This window comes from Amphibalanus amphitrite, unplaced genomic scaffold (genome assembly GCF_019059575.1).
Source record: "Amphibalanus amphitrite isolate SeventyFive unplaced genomic scaffold, NRLGWU_Aamphi_draft 000430F_arrow, whole genome shotgun sequence".
Classification (NCBI taxonomy): domain Eukaryota; kingdom Metazoa; phylum Arthropoda; class Thecostraca; order Balanomorpha; family Balanidae; genus Amphibalanus; species Amphibalanus amphitrite.
This window is the reverse complement of record NW_024881924.1, coordinates 510,940-530,900: the sequence shown is the minus strand read 5'-3', so window position 1 is coordinate 530,900 and position 19,961 is coordinate 510,940. Positions and strand designations below refer to the sequence as shown.

The 19,961-nt window shown below is 55.0% G+C and overlaps 2 protein-coding genes across 5 annotated transcripts in view; both read left to right on the top strand.

The window, feature by feature from the left end:
* Positions 1-296: 296 nt before the first annotated feature.
* Positions 297-19,961, top strand: part of LOC122391302 (arginine kinase Scy p 2.0101) — a 46,866-nt gene continuing 27,201 nt past the window's right edge. Inside the window, exons 1-2 of one of the 3 annotated variants that reach the window (XM_043385098.1) lie at positions 297-1,750; positions 5,801-5,993. In XM_043385098.1, coding sequence (XP_043241033.1) covers positions 5,825-5,993 — 169 coding nt within the window. In that variant the 5' untranslated portion in view covers positions 297-1,750; positions 5,801-5,824. Of the gene's footprint in view, positions 1,751-4,896; positions 4,971-5,089; positions 5,181-5,800; positions 5,994-19,961 lie in introns of those variants that run through there. The other 2 variants (XM_043385099.1, XM_043385097.1) reach the window with 2 other exon arrangements.
* On the top strand, positions 13,163-19,247 carry LOC122391301. 2 transcript variants are annotated; one of them, XM_043385096.1, is made up of 2 exons: positions 13,163-14,377; positions 14,911-19,247. In XM_043385096.1, the coding sequence occupies exons 1-2, from the start codon at positions 13,291-13,293 to the stop codon at positions 14,916-14,918; spliced, it is 1,095 nt and encodes a 364-aa protein (XP_043241031.1). In that variant the 5' UTR covers positions 13,163-13,290; the 3' UTR covers positions 14,919-19,247. The 2 variants fall into 2 exon arrangements, with proteins under 2 accessions (XP_043241031.1, XP_043241030.1); XM_043385095.1 differs by having other exon boundaries at positions 13,953-14,377.

Genomic DNA, 19,961 nt, shown 5'->3' with positions numbered 1-19,961 from the left:
CTTCTCGCGAAGGTCTTTTTTCGGTCGAAAATGACAGAACATGACGTCATTCTGACGTCATTTGTGGCCAACCTATCATAGCCTCTGGAAAAATGTTTGGTGACAATGTGTAAAATTGATGCCCGGAGGGGTCCTGAAAGTTTGATACCTAGCGATATCTCCAGCCGTTCAGGAGATATCGACGGAAAAGGACAGTGGGGCTATTTCGGCCCCCCCCCCTACGGGGCGTGGGCTAATCACGTGTCACGTGGAAAGAAAAAGTCTCTATAACTTGAGAAATCGGCAATTTTTGGTACATTTCAGGAAAAGCATTGTCATTTAAAAACAATGCATTGTAATGTGATGAGATGAAATGCATTCCATGGACTTCAAGAGCATGCGACTTTTCAAGAAATGAAGTTTGTGGTCGTCCATGACCCACGTGCACACCTTTATAATGAAAAGACGCTTACATATTACAAGTTTTACATGCAATGGGCATGTTCATCATTACACGGTCATTATGCATTGATAATGCAGACGTGTGGCCCGCCAATCAATCTACCATACATCGGAAGCACATTTTTTTCTGATCAATATCAACCCAAAGTATTTTCAAAAAGCCATCAAGGCTCTTAGAAACATTGTAACGTGTTTAACGCGTGTTTACCGATAAAACCGCGCCGGGCGCCCGGCAGCCGGCGCGGAGGCCGGGACGCTGCCTGGGGCTCAGTGACCTTGAACTCGGCAGCGCTACCCGGAGAATGTCTCACTGTGTGTCCTCCCACTTGGTGTGCCAGTGCATCGCTTGTGATTAACCTCTGTAGGCGGCACTTACAATATGTTTACGTATTGTCGCTGGTGTGAGTTCGATGTCAAGTTTTTTTCAAACTGCCTGGGAAAATAATTTCAGGCAGTTTGCAAAATGCCTGGTGGGCCAGGCAGTTTGCAAACTGCCCAGGCATTTTACAAAATGCCTGGCGGGTCAGCCATTTTGCAAATTGCCTAGGCATTTTGCAAAATGTCTGGTTTTTCACTTTGCCTGTAACATATACATAATATTTCTGTTATCAATCGCTGAAAGATTCAAAGCGATTGGTCATTCGGTGTAGATATGACAGGCATTGAAACTTGTTAGGAGATGAGGTCACTTGACGTGACTTGGTGACCTGACCTTGAGTGAAATTGGTCTGAAATTTTCACTGAAAGATCAATAATGAGGTGTGGCAAAAACAGCGGCGCTTTTGAGATACCGAAAAAACGCACAGGGGCATTCAACTGTTCACCCCCCCCCCCCCCCCCCATCAGGGAGCGGGTCACGCAACGCCTTTTCACGCAACATAATCAAGAAGCTAGCTGACAAGTGTTTGGCAGGTGCTTTGAAGCACGTGAACACGTGAGATGGCAGATCTGTAGCGCATTGGGGGTCAAATCACCCTCTCCGAGCTTTTGGGGATGGGGCCATGACCCTGTGGACTCTCCTCCCCCCCCCCGCCAGGATCCGCCACTGGAAGAGCTGGAGCGATCATTGGGCGGTGGTGCTGCTGCGATGGGCCCCCGTGCCGGCTAGGTAGACCGGTGGGTAGCTCCAGGGGCGCGGCCGCCGCCGCCGGCCGGCCGGGCAGGCATCCGTCGATCGCTGGCAGCGTGCCCGAGGGCTGCCTGCCGCCGCCTGGCGGCCCCTCAGGCAATCAGCGCTCTGACGTCACAGCTCTCGTCTCGTCTGTCCTGCCGCCCCCGCTGGTTCACTTCTCCTTCTGTCGAGCTCCAGGTAACGTCCGCGCCGGCGGCTAGTGCGCCTGTTCCCCCGTTGGTTCACTTCTCCTTCTGTCGAGCTCCAGGTAACGTCCGCGCCGGCGGCTAGTGCGCCTGTTCCCCCGCTGGTTCACTTCTCCTTCTGTCGAGCTCCAGGTAACGTCCGCGCCGGCGGCTAGTGCGCCTGTTCCCCCGCTGGTTCACTTCTCCTTCTGTCGAGCTCCAGGTAACGTCCGCGCCGGCGGCTAGTGCGCCTGTTCCCCCGCTGGTTCACTTCTCCTTCTGTCGAGCTCCAGGTAACGTCCGCGCCGGCGGCTAGTGCGCCTGTTCCCCCGCTGGTTCACTTCTCCTTCTGTCGAGCTCCAGGTAACGTCCGCGCCGGCGGCTAGTGCGCCTGTTCCCCCGTTGGTTCACTTCTCCTTCTGTCGAGCTCCAGGTAACGTCCGCGCCGGCGGCTAGTGCGCCTGTTCCCCCGCTGGTTCACTTCTCCTTCTGTCGAGCTCCAGGTAACGTCCGCGCCGGCGGCTAGTGCGCCTGTTCCCCCGCTGGTTCACTTCTCCTTCTGTCGAGCTCCAGGTAACGTCCGCGCCGGCGGCTAGTGCGCCTGTTCCCCCGTTGGTTCACTTCTCCTTCTGTCGAGCTCCAGGTAACGTCCGCGCCGGCGGCTAGTGCGCCTGTTCCCCCGCTGGTTCACTTCTCCTTCTGTCGAGCTCCAGGTAACGTCCGCGCCGGCGGCTAGTGCGCCTGTTCCCCCGCTGGTTCACTTCTCCTTCTGTCGAGCTCCAGGTAACGTCCGCGCCGGCGGCTAGTGCGCCTGTTCCCCCGCTGGTTCACTTCTCCTTCTGTCGAGCTCCAGGTAACGTCCGCGCCGGCGGCTAGTGCGCCTGTTCCCCCGCTGGTTCACTTCTCCTTCTGTCGAGCTCCAGGTAACGTCCGCGCCGGCGGCTAGTGCGCCTGTTCCCCCGCTGGTTCACTTCTCCTTCTGTCGAGCTCCAGGTAACGTCCGCGCCGGCGGCTAGTGCGCCTGTTCCCCCGCTGGTTCACTTCTCCTTCTGTCGAGCTCCAGGTAACGTCCGCGCCGGCGGCTAGTGCGCCTGTTCCCCCGTTGGTTCACTTCTCCTTCTGTCGAGCTCCAGGTAACGTCCGCGCCGGCGGCTAGTGCGCCTGTTCCCCCGCTGGTTCACTTCTCCTTCTGTCGAGCTCCAGGTAACGTCCGCGCCGGCGGCTAGTGCGCCTGTTCCCCCGCTGGTTCACTTCTCCTTCTGTCGAGCTCCAGGTAACGTCCGCGCCGGCGGCTAGTGCGCCTGTTCCCCCGCTGGTTCACTTCTCCTTCTGTCGAGCTCCAGGTAACGTCCGCGCCGGCGGCTAGTGCGCCTGTTCCCCCGCTGGTTCACTTCTCCTTCTGTCGAGCTCCAGGTAACGTCCGCGCCGGCGGCTAGTGCGCCTGTTCCCCCGTTGGTTCACTTCTCCTTCTGTCGAGCTCCAGGTAACGTCCGCGCCGGCGGCTAGTGCGCCTGTTCCCCCGCTGGTTCACTTCTCCTTCTGTCGAGCTCCAGGTAACGTCCGCGCCGGCGGCTAGTGCGCCTGTTCCCCCGTTGGTTCACTTCTCCTTCTGTCGAGCTCCAGGTAACGTCCGCGCCGGCGGCTAGTGCGCCTGTTCCCCCGCTGGTTCACTTCTCCTTCTGTCGAGCTCCAGGTAACGTCCGCGCCGGCGGCTAGTGCGCCTGTTCCCCCGCTGGTTCACTTCTCCTTCTGTCGAGCTCCAGGTAACGTCCGCGCCGGCGGCTAGTGCGCCTGTTCCCCCGCTGGTTCACTTCTCCTTCTGTCGAGCTCCAGGTAACGTCCGCGCCGGCGGCTAGTGCGCCTGTTCCCCCGCTGGTTCACTTCTCCTTCTGTCGAGCTCCAGGTAACGTCCGCGCCGGCGGCTAGTGCGCCTGTTCCCCCGTTGGTTCACTTCTCCTTCTGTCGAGCTCCAGGTAACGTCCGCGCCGGCGGCTAGTGCGCCTGTTCCCCCGCTGGTTCACTTCTCCTTCTGTCGAGCTCCAGGTAACGTCCGCGCCGGCGGCTAGTGCGCCTGTTCCCCCGCTGGTTCACTTCTCCTTCTGTCGAGCTCCAGGTAACGTCCGCGCCGGCGGCTAGTGCGCCTGTTCCCCCGTTGGTTCACTTCTCCTTCTGTCGAGCTCCAGGTAACGTCCGCGCCGGCGGCTAGTGCGCCTGTTCCCCCGCTGGTTCACTTCTCCTTCTGTCGAGCTCCAGGTAACGTCCGCGCCGGCGGCTAGTGCGCCTGTTCCCCCGCTGGTTCACTTCTCCTTCTGTCGAGCTCCAGGTAACGTCCGCGCCGGCGGCTAGTGCGCCTGTTCCCCCGCTGGTTCACTTCTCCTTCTGTCGAGCTCCAGGTAACGTCCGCGCCGGCGGCTAGTGCGCCTGTTCCCCCGCTGGTTCACTTCTCCTTCTGTCGAGCTCCAGGTAACGTCCGCGCCGGCGGCTAGTGCGCCTGTTCCCCCGCTGGTTCACTTCTCCTTCTGTCGAGCTCCAGGTAACGTCCGCGCCGGCGGCTAGTGCGCCTGTTCCCCCGCTGGTTCACTTCTCCTTCTGTCGAGCTCCAGGTAACGTCCGCGCCGGCGGCTAGTGCGCCTGTTCCCCCGTTGGTTCACTTCTCCTTCTGTCGAGCTCCAGGTAACGTCCGCGCCGGCGGCTAGTGCGCCTGTTCCCCCGCTGGTTCACTTCTCCTTCTGTCGAGCTCCAGGTAACGTCCGCGCCGGCGGCTAGTGCGCCTGTTCCCCCGCTGGTTCACTTCTCCTTCTGTCGAGCTCCAGGTAACGTCCGCGCCGGCGGCTAGTGCGCCTGTTCCCCCGCTGGTTCACTTCTCCTTCTGTCGAGCTCCAGGTAACGTCCGCGCCGGCGGCTAGTGCGCCTGTTCCCCCGCTGGTTCACTTCTCCTTCTGTCGAGCTCCAGGTAACGTCCGCGCCGGCGGCTAGTGCGCCTGTTCCCCCGTTGGTTCACTTCTCCTTCTGTCGAGCTCCAGGTAACGTCCGCGCCGGCGGCTAGTGCGCCTGTTCCCCCGCTGGTTTACTTCTCCTTCTGTCGAGCTCCAGGTAACGTCCGCGCCGGCGGCTAGTGCGCCTGTTCCCCCGCTGGTTCACTTCTCCTTCTGTCGAGCTCCAGGTAACGTCCGCGCCGGCGGCTAGTGCGCCTGTTCCCCCGTTGGTTCACTTCTCCTTCTGTCGAGCTCCAGGTAACGTCCGCGCCGGCGGCTAGTGCGCCTGTTCCCCCGCTGGTTCACTTCTCCTTCTGTCGAGCTCCAGGTAACGTCCGCGCCGGCGGCTAGTGCGCCTGTTCCCCCGCTGGTTCACTTCTCCTTCTGTCGAGCTCCAGGTAACGTCCGCGCCGGCGGCTAGTGCGCCTGTTCCCCCGCTGGTTCACTTCTCCTTCTGTCGAGCTCCAGGTAACGTCCGCGCCGGCGGCTAGTGCGCCGTGTAGCGCGCCGCCGCCTGCTCAGTGTATGTACGGGGTGACGGGCGACAGACTCTGCCCGGTTTGTAGTGGTGCTCTGCCCGCTGCTCTGCCCGCTGCTCTGCCCGGGCAGAGCAATGCAGCCTGCTCCACCAGTCACCAGTCACTAATACAGCCCCCTCCACCAATACCGCGGCCCCTCTGACAGTCACCGGTCACTAATACAGCCCTCCCCCTCCACCAATACCGCGGCCCCTCTGACAGTCACCGGTCACTAATACAGCCCCCCCCCCCTCCACCAATACCGCGGCCCCTCTGACAGTCACCGGTCACTAATACAGCCCCCCCCCCCACCAATACTGCGGCCCCTCTGACAGTCACCAGTCACTAATACAGCCCCCTCCACCAATACTGAGGCCCCTCTGACAGTCACCGGTCACTAATACAGCCCCCTCCACCAATACCGCGGCCCCTCTGACAGTCACCGGTCACTAATACAGCCCCCTCCACCAATACCGCGGCCCCTCTGACAGTCACCGGTCACTAATACAGCCCCCTCCACCAATACCTCTGACAGTCACCGGTCACTAATGGCGCTCCTATCGGGTGCAGTTGTTCCCAGCTCAGCCGGACACGATGGTTGACGCCGCCACTCTGGAGAAGCTGGAGGCCGGCTTCCAGAAGCTGCAGGCCGCCACCGACTGCAAGTCGCTGCTGAAGAAATACCTCACCAAAGAGGTGTTCGACAGCCTCAAGACCAAGAAGACCTCGTTCGGCTCGACCCTGCTCGATGTCATCCAGTCCGGTGAGTTCACTGGCCGCTGTGCTGTCCGTCCCCGCCCGTCGTCCGGTCCCTGTCTTGGCATCCTATGAAAACAAGATGGTTTCGGATCATGAGTATTGTTACCGAGATGAGTGTTTCCGCACTTCTTTATCACTAATTAGCAATGCTCGCATCTGTGATCGAGAAGTGCTTCACTTAATTTTGTACCTGGAAGTTAGGCATCAGAAGTGCCCGACATGGGGCACGCGAGTGATAAAAATGACTGATCAGTAAGAAAACTGTGAAAAAGAGATCATCAAGAAGCGAAGTAGAACAAATATGTAATTAAGTAGCACATATTGAATCATATTGCGTTAAGATCAAACTTTGTGATATCATCATTTAGATATGAAGGCATAGTCCTAATGTGAGTTTAAAGACAATGCAAAGTCTATGTGAGCAAAGCAATCTTTTTCCTAAAGATTTCTCATTAAGAAACACAACGCGAGGAAACTATCACAACAAGTATGATAACCAGTAAAACGCCTTTTGGGCGAAGAACGAACGAGCGAGATAGTGAGCCCTGCACGTGCGGAAGGGCGAGAGGGCTTTTTCAACGGGCTTGTGCAAAGCACCCTTCTAACCGGTCGCTAGCGGTGTACCGAATTTGAACGCAATTGGCCCAGCCGTTCCTGAGATCTCGAAGCGGCATTCTGCACGTGCGCACGTGGGAACGGAGTCCAAACTGACTTTTGCACGGCACCCTACTAACTGGTCCCCAACCGTGTACCAAATTTGAGCGCAATCGGCCCAGCCGTTCTCGAGATCTGGAAGCGCCCCCTGCACGTGCGCACGTGCAATAGCACCTTAACCCGCGCACCGACGGGGGGGGGGGCGGATATCCGCTCCCTGAGGTTTTTCGTAGATAGCGAGAAAACCGAAATTTGGTACGACTATTCTCTCATCAATTTTACACATGGTGGGCAAGTTTGAACCTCCTAACTTTTAAGGTCAGGTCACCAGGTCACTTTGAATGATCCAACCTCAAGTCACCTTTTTGCACCTTTGTCACCGTGCCAGAGCTACAGTAGATGTCGGAGACCTTTGAAAGTCGCAGGATGTTATAAGGTCATTAGTGGCTACAATTTGTATATCTCGAAATTTTGATATCGATGACCTAAGGTCAGGTCAATTTCTCTACCTCCCCATTATAAGTCAATGGAGAAATCAACTCCCTGTTTTTACCACTAAAACGGGTCGGAATGGCCCCATAAACCATATATGACTTCACACACGATCGACCGTCACTACCTTGAGGTCTGTTTTGCTGTTGGGCAGCTGTAAGGTCATGTGACGTTATCAAAGGTCACCAAAGGGTTTTTTTGCCAATAACTCCGTACAGGAACAAGATACAACCACGCAGATGGTCTCATTGTGTTCAGCTCGTCAAGGCGCATCGAATGATATACATGATGACCTCGAGAGTCGCGGTCACGTGACCTGAGGTCAACCTTTGACCTTGACCTTTCGAGGTCAACATATATGTTGACGAGAGGATCACGATGATGCCTCTAGTTTGTTCTTATCTTGACTAGTTCGAAAGTTATTCGAGAAAAACTCTCTCCATATCTAGCGCCGCCATTTTGACTTTTTTGACCCCTGTGACGTCATCTTTAACCTGACCTGAAAATGACCTCATAAAAATTGTAGACCTTGTCCGTGCGTATCCCATGCCGTTTGCCGCTTGTCGCTATCTTGCTTTGTTCTCGAGATCTCAGGGGGGTGGTCATCCGCCCCCCCGTCGGTTCTAAGTTGGCGCAGATCCCCGTCGGTGCGCGGGTTAACCGCAACACATGGTCCGTGTTATGGAAAACCCTCGCCGTCTGTGTTATGGAAAAGGCCCTCGCCTGGCGAGGTTTAAACGTTTACCTTAGGTCAAATCTGAGATAATTAATCAGAAAGAGTTATCGAATGCGCTATGCTGCGGCGCTGTAGCTCAATCTCTTTCTGAATCCTGACTTATCGAAATACACTTGCTTTATCGAAAAAAAAAATATCAAAATCGGCGAAATTTGATTTTCGGTTGGCTCTGGTGACCTGATTTTCGACCAGTTCGACCTAACCTTAAAAATAATCTAAGTACTTTTGTCATAGTTTTTGACGCTCTTTCGAACGCTGCCTACTGCGTGTCTCGACGTGGCCCACAAGCTGAGTTAGAAGTGGGTGTTCAAACACCTCCAGCAGGTTCAATTAAAAAACGCGTACGCTGAGGGTGGCATCGCACTGCTAGGCGGGGGCGGCATCGCAATAATAAGCGGCACTGCGCTGGAGGGCACCACTTGCATTGAGGAGTGGCATTGTACGGTGAAGGGGCGGCGTCGCATTGAGGGGCGGTATCGCAACGAGGGGTGGCACTAACGAGGCTGCCTTATAAGAAACGCCTGGCACATCCTAGCCCAGCTCGACGCCGCCTGGATACTGCATCTTGAAACGGGCCCTTGGTGTCGATGAGAAAGCCCCATTGTAAAATGATTACCTACTGTCAGTGGTTTCAGGGGGTGGGGGAGGGGCGCTATCGATTTTGAATGGGGCGGGGCGACTGAAGCCTCCATTCAGATGGGCGTCAATGACTACTGGAGTGCGCCAACGACCTCGGATAGGGCGAATGTGATCTTCAGAAGGGCACCGGGTGCTCTAGAGGCGTGCAATGCTTGGACGGGGTCACTGCTGCCTTCAGTAGGGTGTCGCGGACTCGGAGGGGCGCCATTGATCTCGGATGGTCTGACTGTTATTTTCAGAGGGGCATCAGTGGTTTCAGAGGGGCGGCATTGATCTAGGATAGGCCGACTGAAATCCCGGTTCAGATGTGCGCCAGTGACTCTTGAGGGGCGCCAGCGACCTCGGATTGATGGGACGACTGTGATCTATAGAAGGGCGTTGAGAGACGCCATTGGGCATGGATGGGGCCACTGTTGCCTTCAGCAGGGCGCCGGACGCTCTGGAGAGGCGCCTTGAGCATGGGTGGGGCGACTGTAGTCTCAAAGGTCGTTGTCTCGGATGGGGCGAAAGTGATTCAGAGGGGCGCCGAGTGCTCTAGAAGGGCGCACATTAGTTTCAAAGGGTTACCATCGATCTCAAGATGGGGCAGCTGTGATCTCCGTTTAGATGGGCGCCAGTGACTTTTGAGGGGCGCCAGCGACCTCGGATGACGACGACTGTGATCTTCAGAAGCGCGCCGGAAGCTCTGCAGGTGCGTCATTGAGCTTGAAAGGGGCGACTTTAGTCTCAAGCGGGACGACTTAAGTCTCAAGGGAGGGGGCGCTAATGGCTCTTGAGGGCGCTATTGATCTTGGATGGGGCGACTGTGATCTTGAGAAGAATGCGGGTGCTTTAGAGGGGCGCCATCGATCTTGGATGGGTCCGATTGGGGCAGCTGTGAACTTAAGAGAGGCGCCGGATGCTCTAGAGGGGTGCCAACAACCTTTAACCCGGCAGTTGCTGGGGTATTTCGCCACCCACCGTTTGCTGGGGGGGGGGGGGGCGTTAAACGCCCCCAGCCGATAACTCGAGAACCAATAGGCGCAGCGAAACGCACGAGGCGGCAAACGAAAGAACGCGACGAGACGCTTCAGATGAGTACTTTAAAGTTGAATTTTGAGGTCACAGGTCGGGTCAAGGTCAGGTCAAACACCTGAAATCGGGCTTTCAGTAGCATGGACTTCAGGACTTCGAAATGGGCGCCTCTCGTCATAAACTCTGTCAAAACGGTGCACAATCCATCATATAAGGCCTACAAGAGTGTCAGCTCCATGTAGGGGTCAGTCAAGCATAGGTCAGGGTCAAGGTCAGGTCAACCGGGCAGGCACATATCCCCGAAAATCAAAACTGATATTCGCAGCCTGTGACACATGTTTTATGGGTAATTTGGGGCATAGAACACGATGGTGGCATTCATTTTATCATATGTGTACGTGTTTGGCTAAAAAAGTTCAATTTGAGAAATACATGTATCATGATTCATGGTCGTGAAGTAGTCACGAGAAATTGCCAAGATTCAGTTCAAGATTTTGGAAAATGCGGAACGCTAATCAATAATCGAAGATAGCCATTTGATTGTTCATGGTATTGGCAGTGTAATGGCGGTTACGGCATGTCTGTATGTCTATTCTGTGATTTTATATGATTTTTGGAACATATGCCGTTTTTGGTCGAAAACTCAGAAATCATGACGTCACTAAAACCTCGATATCTCAAAACTTTTCAGGCCGATTTTTTTGAAACTTTGTCACAATAAACTTTAATCAATTCCCTACAGGTACCCAAAATTTGGCGCGCCCGTTTTTATGCTATGGCCCGGCGAAAAAGTGGGGGCGTTTAACGCCCCCCCCCCCAGCAACTCGCGGGTTAATGGGTTGGCTCTTCCATTCAGGTGGGTGCCAGCGGCTTTTAACCCGCGCCCGGCTGGGGGTCCTGGATTTCCACGCCCTGCTGGGGGGAGGGGGGGTGTTTGAACACCCCTCCTTCTAACTCGGCTCCTGGGCCACGTAGCGATACGCAGAAGGCGGCGTTCGAAAGAGCGTCAAAAATAATGAGGAAATCACTTCGGTCAATTTTTTGGTCAGGTCAAAGGTCAGGTCACCAGAGGTCATTGAAGACAAAATTTCGCCGATTTCCAGGTCGAATGTCGACAATTTCCAAGAAGCCAACGCATAACTCGGGAACCAATAGAGCTACAGCGCCGCGAAAAAGCGCATTCGATAGCCCTATTAACGCCCTTTCTGAGCAATTCTCTCAGATTTGACCTAACGTCAACGGTTTTGCCTGCAGGGGGCAAAAACTGCAAAAATAACCGATTTTTTCGGAAACAGTTTTTCTGCAATAACTTTTGACCCAAGCCTTGTATGAGCTTACTTTTACCGGCATCGTGTTCCTCTCGTCAAGACGCATCGAATGAACTATAACTTGACCTTGAAAGGTCAACTTGGAAATTTGACCTCAGGTCAAGGTCATGACCTGACCGGAAAGGGTCATGTTGCATATCAGTCGATCCGTATCGTCGAGCTGGACACATCTAAGGCGTTTTCATCGCTCTAGCATGCCTCTATCAAAAGTTATTTGCGAAAAACTGTTAGATACCATTCGTGACCTAAGATGACCTCAGGGCATAAACAGGGGTCACGGACACCATTTCCATGTTCAGTGTGTCTAAACCACTTGTAATTCAGTGTTTGGGAGTGTTTATAATGTCTTTCGTCCAAAAGAGGCGCATTTCAATTTTCTCCCATTGACTTATAATGGGGAGGTCGCAAAATTGACCTGACCTTAGGTCATCGATATCAAAATTTTGAGATATACATTTTGTACATGCTATTGCTCTTAGCAATCACTGAAAGTTTCAAAGCGATCGGTCACTCGGTGTAGCTATGACAGACATTGAAACTTTTTTATGAGGTGAGGTCACTTCAAGTGACCTGGTGACCTGACCTTGAATGACCTTGGTCTGAAATTTTCACAACATGTGTAGAATTGATGTATGATAAGGTGTACCAAAAACGGTGGCGCTCCGCGCCGCAGTTTTTGAGATATTCGCGAAAAACCACAAGGGGGTGTTCAAACACCCCCCAGCAGGGCGCGGGTTAAGGGGCGCCATCGACCCTGGGGGTTCGAAATATTCTGGTTTCCGGAGGGGCACCCTTCAACATTGGGGGGCTCAGGTCCTATGGGTGCCTCGTAGAACATTGGGGTGTACAGGCACCCCAAAAGAGGTAGAGTTCGATCTCTGCCTGCACATCGCTTTTTAATTCATGTTCACTCTGTAAAACAGCATCAGCCTTGTCGGCGCTTATTGGGGCGCCATCTGGGCGGCTGGGCGGAAAGGGGGGCCATGGCGCCTATGACCCCCCTTGTCTACGCCACTGGGCCCGCCGCCCACTCGCGGCCAAACACAACAGGCTGCGGCCCGGCCGGGCGCCGACCGCCACCACTGCCAACGGCGCCGTCTCGGCCACACTGCAGCCGCGAGAGAGAGAGAGAGAGAGAGAGAGAGAGAGAGAGAGAGAGAGAGAGAGAGAGAGAGAGAGAGAGAGACAGACAGACAGACAGAGACAGAGACAGAGACAGAGACAGAGACAGAGACAGAGACAGAGACAGAGACAGAGACAGAGACAGAGACAGAGACAGAGACAGAGACAGAGACAGAGACAGAGACAGAGACAGAGACAGAGACAGAGACAGAGACAGAGACAGATAGATAGAGAGAGAGAGAGAGAGAGAGAGAGAGAGAGCCAGAGAGAGAGAGAGAGAGAGAGAGAGAGAGAGAGAGAGAGAGAGAGAAAGAGAGAGAGAGAGAGCCAGAGAGAGGGGGGCAACCTTTGTGCACATCTTTCTTGAAAATTTAAAGTCCCAATCTTTTTAGGTCAGGTCACCAAGTCACAAAAACCGGTACAAGGTTAGGGGAAAATTGGACTAGCTTAGCGGCAACTGAATTCCAAAGTCCACTTAAATTGGTGACAAAGTATATCATTCGATTCGCACGGACGTCCTGAGCTCACTGGTGCTTTTATTTTTGCTCTATCTTTACTAGGTAAAAAGTTAGAGGCGAAAAACGTTTGACATGATTTAGCAAAATTTTTGCACTCATACCCCCCAAAAACCCCCTAAATATTGACTTAGAGTCACCAAACTTTGACAGAAGCGAGATCTCCTAAGGACCCACCTACCCTGTGAATTTGGTGTTTCTAAGTGCCATAGGAGCCAATCGCGAGGGGGTCGTAACAACCCCCCCTCGCCGTCCGTGTTATGGAAAAGGCCCTCGCTTGGCGAGGGTTAAAGGGCAATTTGAGAATTTGACCTAAGGTAAAGGTCATCACCTCACCGGGAAAGGTCATATTGCATATAAGTCGATCCGTATTGTCGAGAAGGAAAATAGTTATATAAGGTGTTCCATTGCTCTACCTGTTGAATATTGCTCAGTACCGTATCGTATCGTTTAGCGCCTGTACCGTACAGTGATTGACCGCTAGCGACATCTATTAGTTGGATTGGGTTGTGCGGATTGTGGCCGCTGCCGACTGTGGCTCTGTTAGCTGCGACTTTGGTATGTGGCGCGCGGTGATTGGCCTTGACCCCGAGCAGCTGTGCCACGCCCGCGCACAGACAGCTGTTTTCGTTTTTTGTGTGGCATTGTGTTTTTTTCTGTTGGCACGGTTGGAGGCGTTTCCCCAATACAGTGCATCGGATTTTTGATTCTGCTTGGTCTTCTTCGCCTGCTACGGCCCGGCCCGACCCTGCGATTCAGCGGTCGACTTTATTCGGAAACATTGGTGCCGAAACTGTCGGGATGGCGGAGGAGAGGAGCAGAATAGCGGCTAAGGGCTGGCTGACCCGCGCTGGGTCCAAGATGGAGGCGTTGTTATGCCGAGAAGACGCGGGTTCCGACGAGTGGCGTTTGGAGGCGCAGATCGTGGAATCTGAATTCCTGAAGCGGCTCGATGCGTTTGATGCTGCTCAGGCCGCGTTTGAAGCCAGCCTGAACGACGAGGAAGAGCTCATGAAAGATATCGAGCGGAGTGCAGCGTTCCGTGACACCTTCACCAGTCTGCGCGCTCGCTTCCGTAAGGCTCTGACGGCTGATCAGGAGCCGGCTCTCAGCTCGTCCTCACATGGACAGGCAATGAAGCTCCCCAAGTTATCACTGCCGACCTTTGATGGTGATGTGAGGGGCTGGCCTATGTTTTGGGAATCATTCTGTGCTTGTGTGGATCAAGCTGAACTTCCTGACGTGTCTAAGTTTTCTTACCTTCGGTCACTACTGAAGGGGGAGGCCTTGAAGGCTATCAGTGGCTTGGTGCTCACTGGCTCAAGCTACAAGGCGGCCTGTGACATCCTCCGTCAGAGGTATGGCCGCCCAGAGAGACTCGTCTTTCTTCACATTGAGGCGTTGCTGAATGTGAGCCTGAACCAATGTGATCTGCAACGTCTGCAGGATGAACTGATGTCCCACATCAGAAGTTTGGAGGGCCTTGGTGTTGAAGGGGAGAAGTTCGGAGTATTCCTCACCCCCTTGGTGCTCTCTAAGCTCCCTGAAGAGGTCCGACTGGAGTGGGCAAGAGGTTCGGAGGGAAGAGAGAGTGATCTGGAGTACCTCCTCCAGTTCCTTGCCTCGGAGATTCAGAGGAGGGAGCGCTCTGGCAACTACTGCCACCTGGAGCGGGTGGATCACTCTGCTGCTGCTGCTGCTCCTGCTGAGGGTGGCCGCCGATCGTCTTCTGGACAGCCTGGTGGTCGGCTGGGTGGCCGCCCTGCTCGGGCTCCCGGCCGCCTCAGGCAGTTCACTGGGAAGCCATCACCTGCTGGTTCTACAGCTGCTGCTCTGCAGGCCTCATCTGAGACCACCTGTGGCTTCTGTCAGGGACCTCACCTATCAGATAAGTGCAAAGATTGGCTTAAGTTATCGCGTGAAGAAAGATTTGAGAGGGTCAGAGGGGCTAGACTGTGTTTTAGCTGTCTGTCATCTAGCCACATGGCTAGATCTTGCTCTGTTAGATGTAAGGAGTGTGGTCGTAGACATCACACCATGTGCTGTCTCAGAAGGGAGGGTGTCCGGGACTCTGATCAGAGTAGGGCTGGACCTGAGGCACCCACTGAGAGGCAGCCCCGTGACGCTGACACAGCCTCTGCCTCTCTGTCTTCTCATACGGGAGGGGATCATGTGTTGCTTCCCACTGCTACTGTGCGGGTGATTGGGAATGATGGGAAACCTGTGTTTGCTAAACTGATCATGGATTCTGGGGCTGATCGCTCCTTTGTGTCCGAGGGGCTACTGAAAAGGGTCAAGGGGACATGGAAGGGCTCTGTCGAGATGGCATATGCTGCCTTTGGTGGTGGGAAACAGGACGGTGTTTATGATAAGTTCGAGTTACAGCTTGCTGCTGCAAATGAGTCTGTGTCATCTGTTCACAGGATTGAGGCAGTGCGCGTACCAGTGATATGCGCACCTCTGAGACGCCCTGTTGTGCCAGCTCAGCTCCTGAGTGCCTTCTCACACCTGCCGCTAGCTGATACGTACTCAGACGACCAGGACCAGCAGATACGAGTAGACATCCTGGTGGGACAGGACCAGTACTGGGATCTGGTGAGAGCTGGCCTGTTCCGCAGTCCGGATGGCCTGGTAGCTCAGGAGACTGTCTTTGGGTGGGTGTTGTCTGGCAGGGCTGAGGGTCCCCCTGGGAGCCCGTCTGTTGGAGGTGGGGCCTCATGCCAGCTGCTGACCATGACAGATGTGCCTGTGGGTAGAAACCTGTGGTCTATGGGTGGCTCTGGGGACACTGTAGGCCTGGGGGATGCCACTGGTCTGGAGGACACTGCTGAGCCTGATTTGATACAGGAGTTTAAGGAGTCTGTGACCTATGATGATGGCAGGTACGTTGTGAAACTGCCCTGGAGATCTGATGGTTTGGTGTCAAAGCTGAGTGACAACAGAGAGGCCGCTGAGGCTCGTCTTTCCAGTTTGTCCAGGAAGTTAGATGGGAACCCCCTGCTGAGGGAGAGATATGATTGTGCCTTGAGGGAAATGGAGACCTCTGGTGTGATTTGTGAGGTCCCAACTGAGGAGATGTGCTCTGAATTCCCAGTCTATTACATGCCACATCGCCCAGTGGTGAAAGAGACTAGTAGGGGGATGAAAGTGCGCCCTGTCTTTGATGCATCTGCCCGAGGCTACAATGGTTTGTCATTGAATGACTGCGTGGAGCTAGGGCCGGCGTTGATTCCCAGTCTGCCGGAGGTTCTCCTGCGGTTCAGGAGATGGCGATTCGGCTTCTCCGCCGACATCGTCAAGGCTTTTTTGCAAGTCAGGCTTGCACGTGAGGACCAGGACGTGCACAGGTTCTTATGGCTCTGTGAGGGCAGAGTTAGGGTGATGCGCTTCCAGCGCGTGACGTTTGGTGTTGCTTGCAGTCCCTTTTTGCTTAATGCAACTGTTCAACACCATCTGTCCCAGTATGGTGATGAGCCTGTGGTGCAGGAGATGAAAGAGAACTTCTACATGGACGACCTGCTTTCAGGAGCGGACTCGGAGGCAGAGGTTGTAGCCATGTTCAGGGAAGCGCGCTCCATCATGGGAGCTGCTGGGATGGAGCTGTCAAAGTGTTCGTCCAACTCTGCTGTTCTCTTCGGTGAGCTCGAAGGTGGCTCAGTCAGTGACAGCGTGAAGGTGCTTGGTGTGACTTGGTGGCCCGACGACGACACTTTCTCCTTTGTAGGTCAACTCCTCCCTGATGATGTTGTCCCAACGAAACGTGTCCTGCTTAGTCTGATTGCTAGACTGTTTGACCCTCTCGGGTTCCTGACTCCGTTCACAATGCTCGCTAAATGCCTTTTCCAGGACCTGTGGGAGCAGGGTTCTGGGTGGGACGAGCCGCTTCGGGGCGGCGATGCTGAGTTGTTCAGGAGCTGGGTGGACGGTCTTCAGCTGCTGCAGCGGCACCGGATCCCACGCTGCTACTCAGCTGGCGGTGGACCTGACTGGTCCTCTGATGCACGTAAGGAGTTGCACGTTTTCGCTGACGCGTCGCCTAAGGGCTATGGTGCAGTGGTGTACATTCGCCTCTCACTGCCTGATGGGTCCAGTTCTGTGTCAATGGTGATGTCAAAGGCCAGAGTGGCTCCTCTGAAGAGGCAGACGTTACCTCGGCTGGAGCTGATGGCTTGCCTGATGGCCAGTCAGCTGGTTGAGTTGGTACGAAAGGCTCTGCGTTTGCCTGACGGTGCCTTGTGTACATGCTGGTCTGACTCGATGATCGCCCTCGGATGGCTGACAGGTGATCCTCGGAGGTGGAAGCCCTTCGTGGCCAGCCGAGTGCGCCAGATCCAGTCTCTGACGCCTGTGGCGTGCTGGCGTCATTGCAGCTCATCCGACAACCCCGCAGACCTGCTGACGCGTGGCATGTTGGCCGATGATTTGCTCGTGTCTCGGCTGTGGCGCTCTGGTCCTGACTGGCTTCGTGTAGCCGCCCAGCCGCTCCAGGTCAGCGACGGGACGGCGTCCTGGGTGGACGCCTCGGAATCGGCGCAGCTTCTGATCCGAGAAGAGATGGTGGCTGTTTCTGGTGAGCCGGCGCGTGAGGTCGGTGACCTCCGCGGCGTCCTGTGTGACGCGAGAGTGCAAACAGTCCTTTCGGAGGATGCTGCTGCACCATGTGCCCCCACTGATGTCGGAGAGGGGAAGTTGCTGTGTTCTGACGACGCAGTGGCGGCTGATGGGGCACCAGATCCGCGGGTGAGCCCGCCACCTGACGGAGGAGTCGGTGCGGCGGCGCCGCCCCGTGCCGATGGTCCAAGTGACCGTGCTTCTGTCCAGACGAGGTTGTTAGACCTCGACAGATTTGGATCACTGAACAAGGCCACCCGAGTGATGGGTTGGGTTCAGAGATTTGTCCGGAACGCTCGTGGTGTGAACCGCTGCAGCGAGCAAGACCTGACGTGTGCTGAGATGACTGATGCGCGGAACGCTCTGTTTCGCCTTGTACAGGTTGAGAGTTTTCATGCTGAGATGACAGCTCTGAGGATGGGTGGTAGAGTTCCAGCCAGCTCGCCACTTCACAGGCTCTCGCCCTTCTTGTCTGATGGTCTGCTGCGTGTTCAAGGGCGACTCCAGTTTAGTCAGCTATCTTATGAGGAAAAGCATCCTATTATTTTGCCCAAGGGGCACTTGTCGTACTTGCTCGTTCGTGAGCAGCACCACCTCATGCATCATGCTGGTGTAGCCACCCTGCTGACTGCTGTGAGATCTGAGTTTTGGGTGCTGGGGCTCAGAGCCATTGCTCGCCGCGTTGTTCGTAGCTGTCTGGCGTGCCGTTGGCAGGATGCCAGGGCCGGTTCGCAGCAGACCGCCCCTCTGCCGCGGGATAGGGTGTCTCCTGCCCCGCCATTTTCAGTCACTGGCGTGGACTTCGCAGGGCCACTGTTTTCTGTTGATTTCCCACGGAAGAAGTTATACGTTTGTCTATTTACCTGCGCGGTCACTCGTGCCGTGCATTTGGAGCTGACCGAATCGCTGTCGCTGCCGCATTTCATGCTGGCGTTCCGCAGGTTTGCTGCTCGGAGAGGTGTGCCGTCCACTGTCTATTCCGACAACGCGACCACCTTCAAAGGCGCCGACGTTCAGCTTCGCAAGTACTTTGGGCGGCTCTCTCCTTGTTGGAAATTCATCGCCCCCCTCTCCCCGTGGTGGGGGGGTTGGTGGGAACGTCTGATACGTTCAGTCAAGGTCGCGCTTCGTAAGTCACTGGGAAAGCGCTGTCTGACGCGCATTGAATTGGAAACCGTGCTGAGTGAGGTCGAGGCTTGCATTAACTCGCGACCACTCACCTTTCAGGGTGACACTCCAGATTGTCCGGGACCTCTGACGCCAAACCATTTTTTGACTGGGCGCAGTGTAGGGTTTCAGGCCAGGGCGGCCGAGGATCCGTCTGCCGTGACTGCGCGGGCGTTGAGTGACAGGGCACGGGTCTGTGAGATGCGCCTGTCCAAGTTTTGGGCTGCCTGGAGGAATGAATACTTGAGGACTCTACCGCCCGCAGTGAGCGGTAAGGGACAGGGTAAGCTAGAGGTGGGCTCACCTGTTCTGGTGCACGAGGAGGGGACCCCCCGGCTTAAGTGGGATATGGGGGTGGTTACTCGCGTGTTCTCTGGGAGGGACGGCTTGGTCCGGTCTGCTGAGGTGAGAACCCCTGGTGGTCTGAGAACGAGGTCTGTACAGCGGCTTCATAACCTTGAAGTCCTTCCATCCTCTCTTCCTTCACCCGGGTGTCCTGCCTGAGTGCCTCTTGCAGGTCCCTCGCGCACTGCCTCAGTGGTAGGCATTTTAAATATCAAGTCGTGTTACGTTTCAGTGGTGTGTCTGTATGAAATGTTTGCACTTTATTTGATGTAGGTAGTGAACATATGCATTGTTCACGGCTCTGTTTCTGTTATTCATTGGCTCTGCCAAGAGTCGGCGGGAGGGTGTTGAATATTGCTCAGTACCGTACCGTATCGTTTAGCGCCTGTACCGTACAGTGATTGACCGCTAGCGACATCTATTAGTTGGATTGGGTTGTGCGGATTGTGGCCGCTGCCGACTGGGGCTCTGTTAGCTGCGACTTTGGTATGTGGCGCGCGGTGATTGGCCTTGACCCCGAGCAGCTGTGCCACGCCCGCGCACAGACAGCTGTTTTCGTTTTTTGTGTGGCATTGTGGTTTTTTCTGTTGGCACGGTTGGAGGCGTTTCCCCAATACAGTGCATCGGATTTTTGATTCTGCTTGGTCTTCTTCGCCTGCTACGGCCCGGCCCGACCCTGCGATTCAGCGGTCGACTTTATTCGGAAACACTACCATATATCTCTATCAAAAGTCATTGTCTAAAAACTACTGGAGACCGTTTATGACCCGAAATGACCTCAGTAGCATAGAAGCGTCACATCACGAGTGAAATTTCCCGATGAAATGTGTCAAAAAACGTGGAGGCGCCCGGTATATGTTACAGACCGTATGAAAACCCAGTCCGTTTGCAAACGGCCTGGCCCAGTCAGTCCGTTTGAAAACGGCCTGAAAAAGCCGGCCGTTTGCAAACCGCCTGAAATATCAGGCCGTATGAAAACGGCCTAGGCAGTTTGAAACGGCCTAGCCCTAGACAGTTTAAAACGGCCTAGTCAGTTTTCAAACGGTCTGACGAAGTACAACAACCTCTGAAGATGACTTAATGGATCCAAGTTGGTCGATGATCAGGTTGTATCCATGAACGCTTGCTCTTATACGGCCTTGAACGCTTGCGCATTCTGCCGAATGACTCGTCTACGTCCAACATTTTCTTACTGTGCAGCTGCTTGGCCCGGCCGTTTTCCTCGACAATATTACTACCTACTAATACAATTTCTCGGTCCGCCTGTTTATCGGCCATCCAGTTGATGGAGCGTGAAGCCACCACAGGCAGTACGTAGGGCGACGTAAGCAAATTGTGTTGCTGATGCA

Excerpts from the sequence above, each read along its gene's own strand:
- LOC122391301 (XM_043385095.1), top strand. The coding sequence starts at position 15,223 with ATGACAGATGTGCCTGTGGGTAGAAACCTGTGGTCTATGGGTGGCTCT.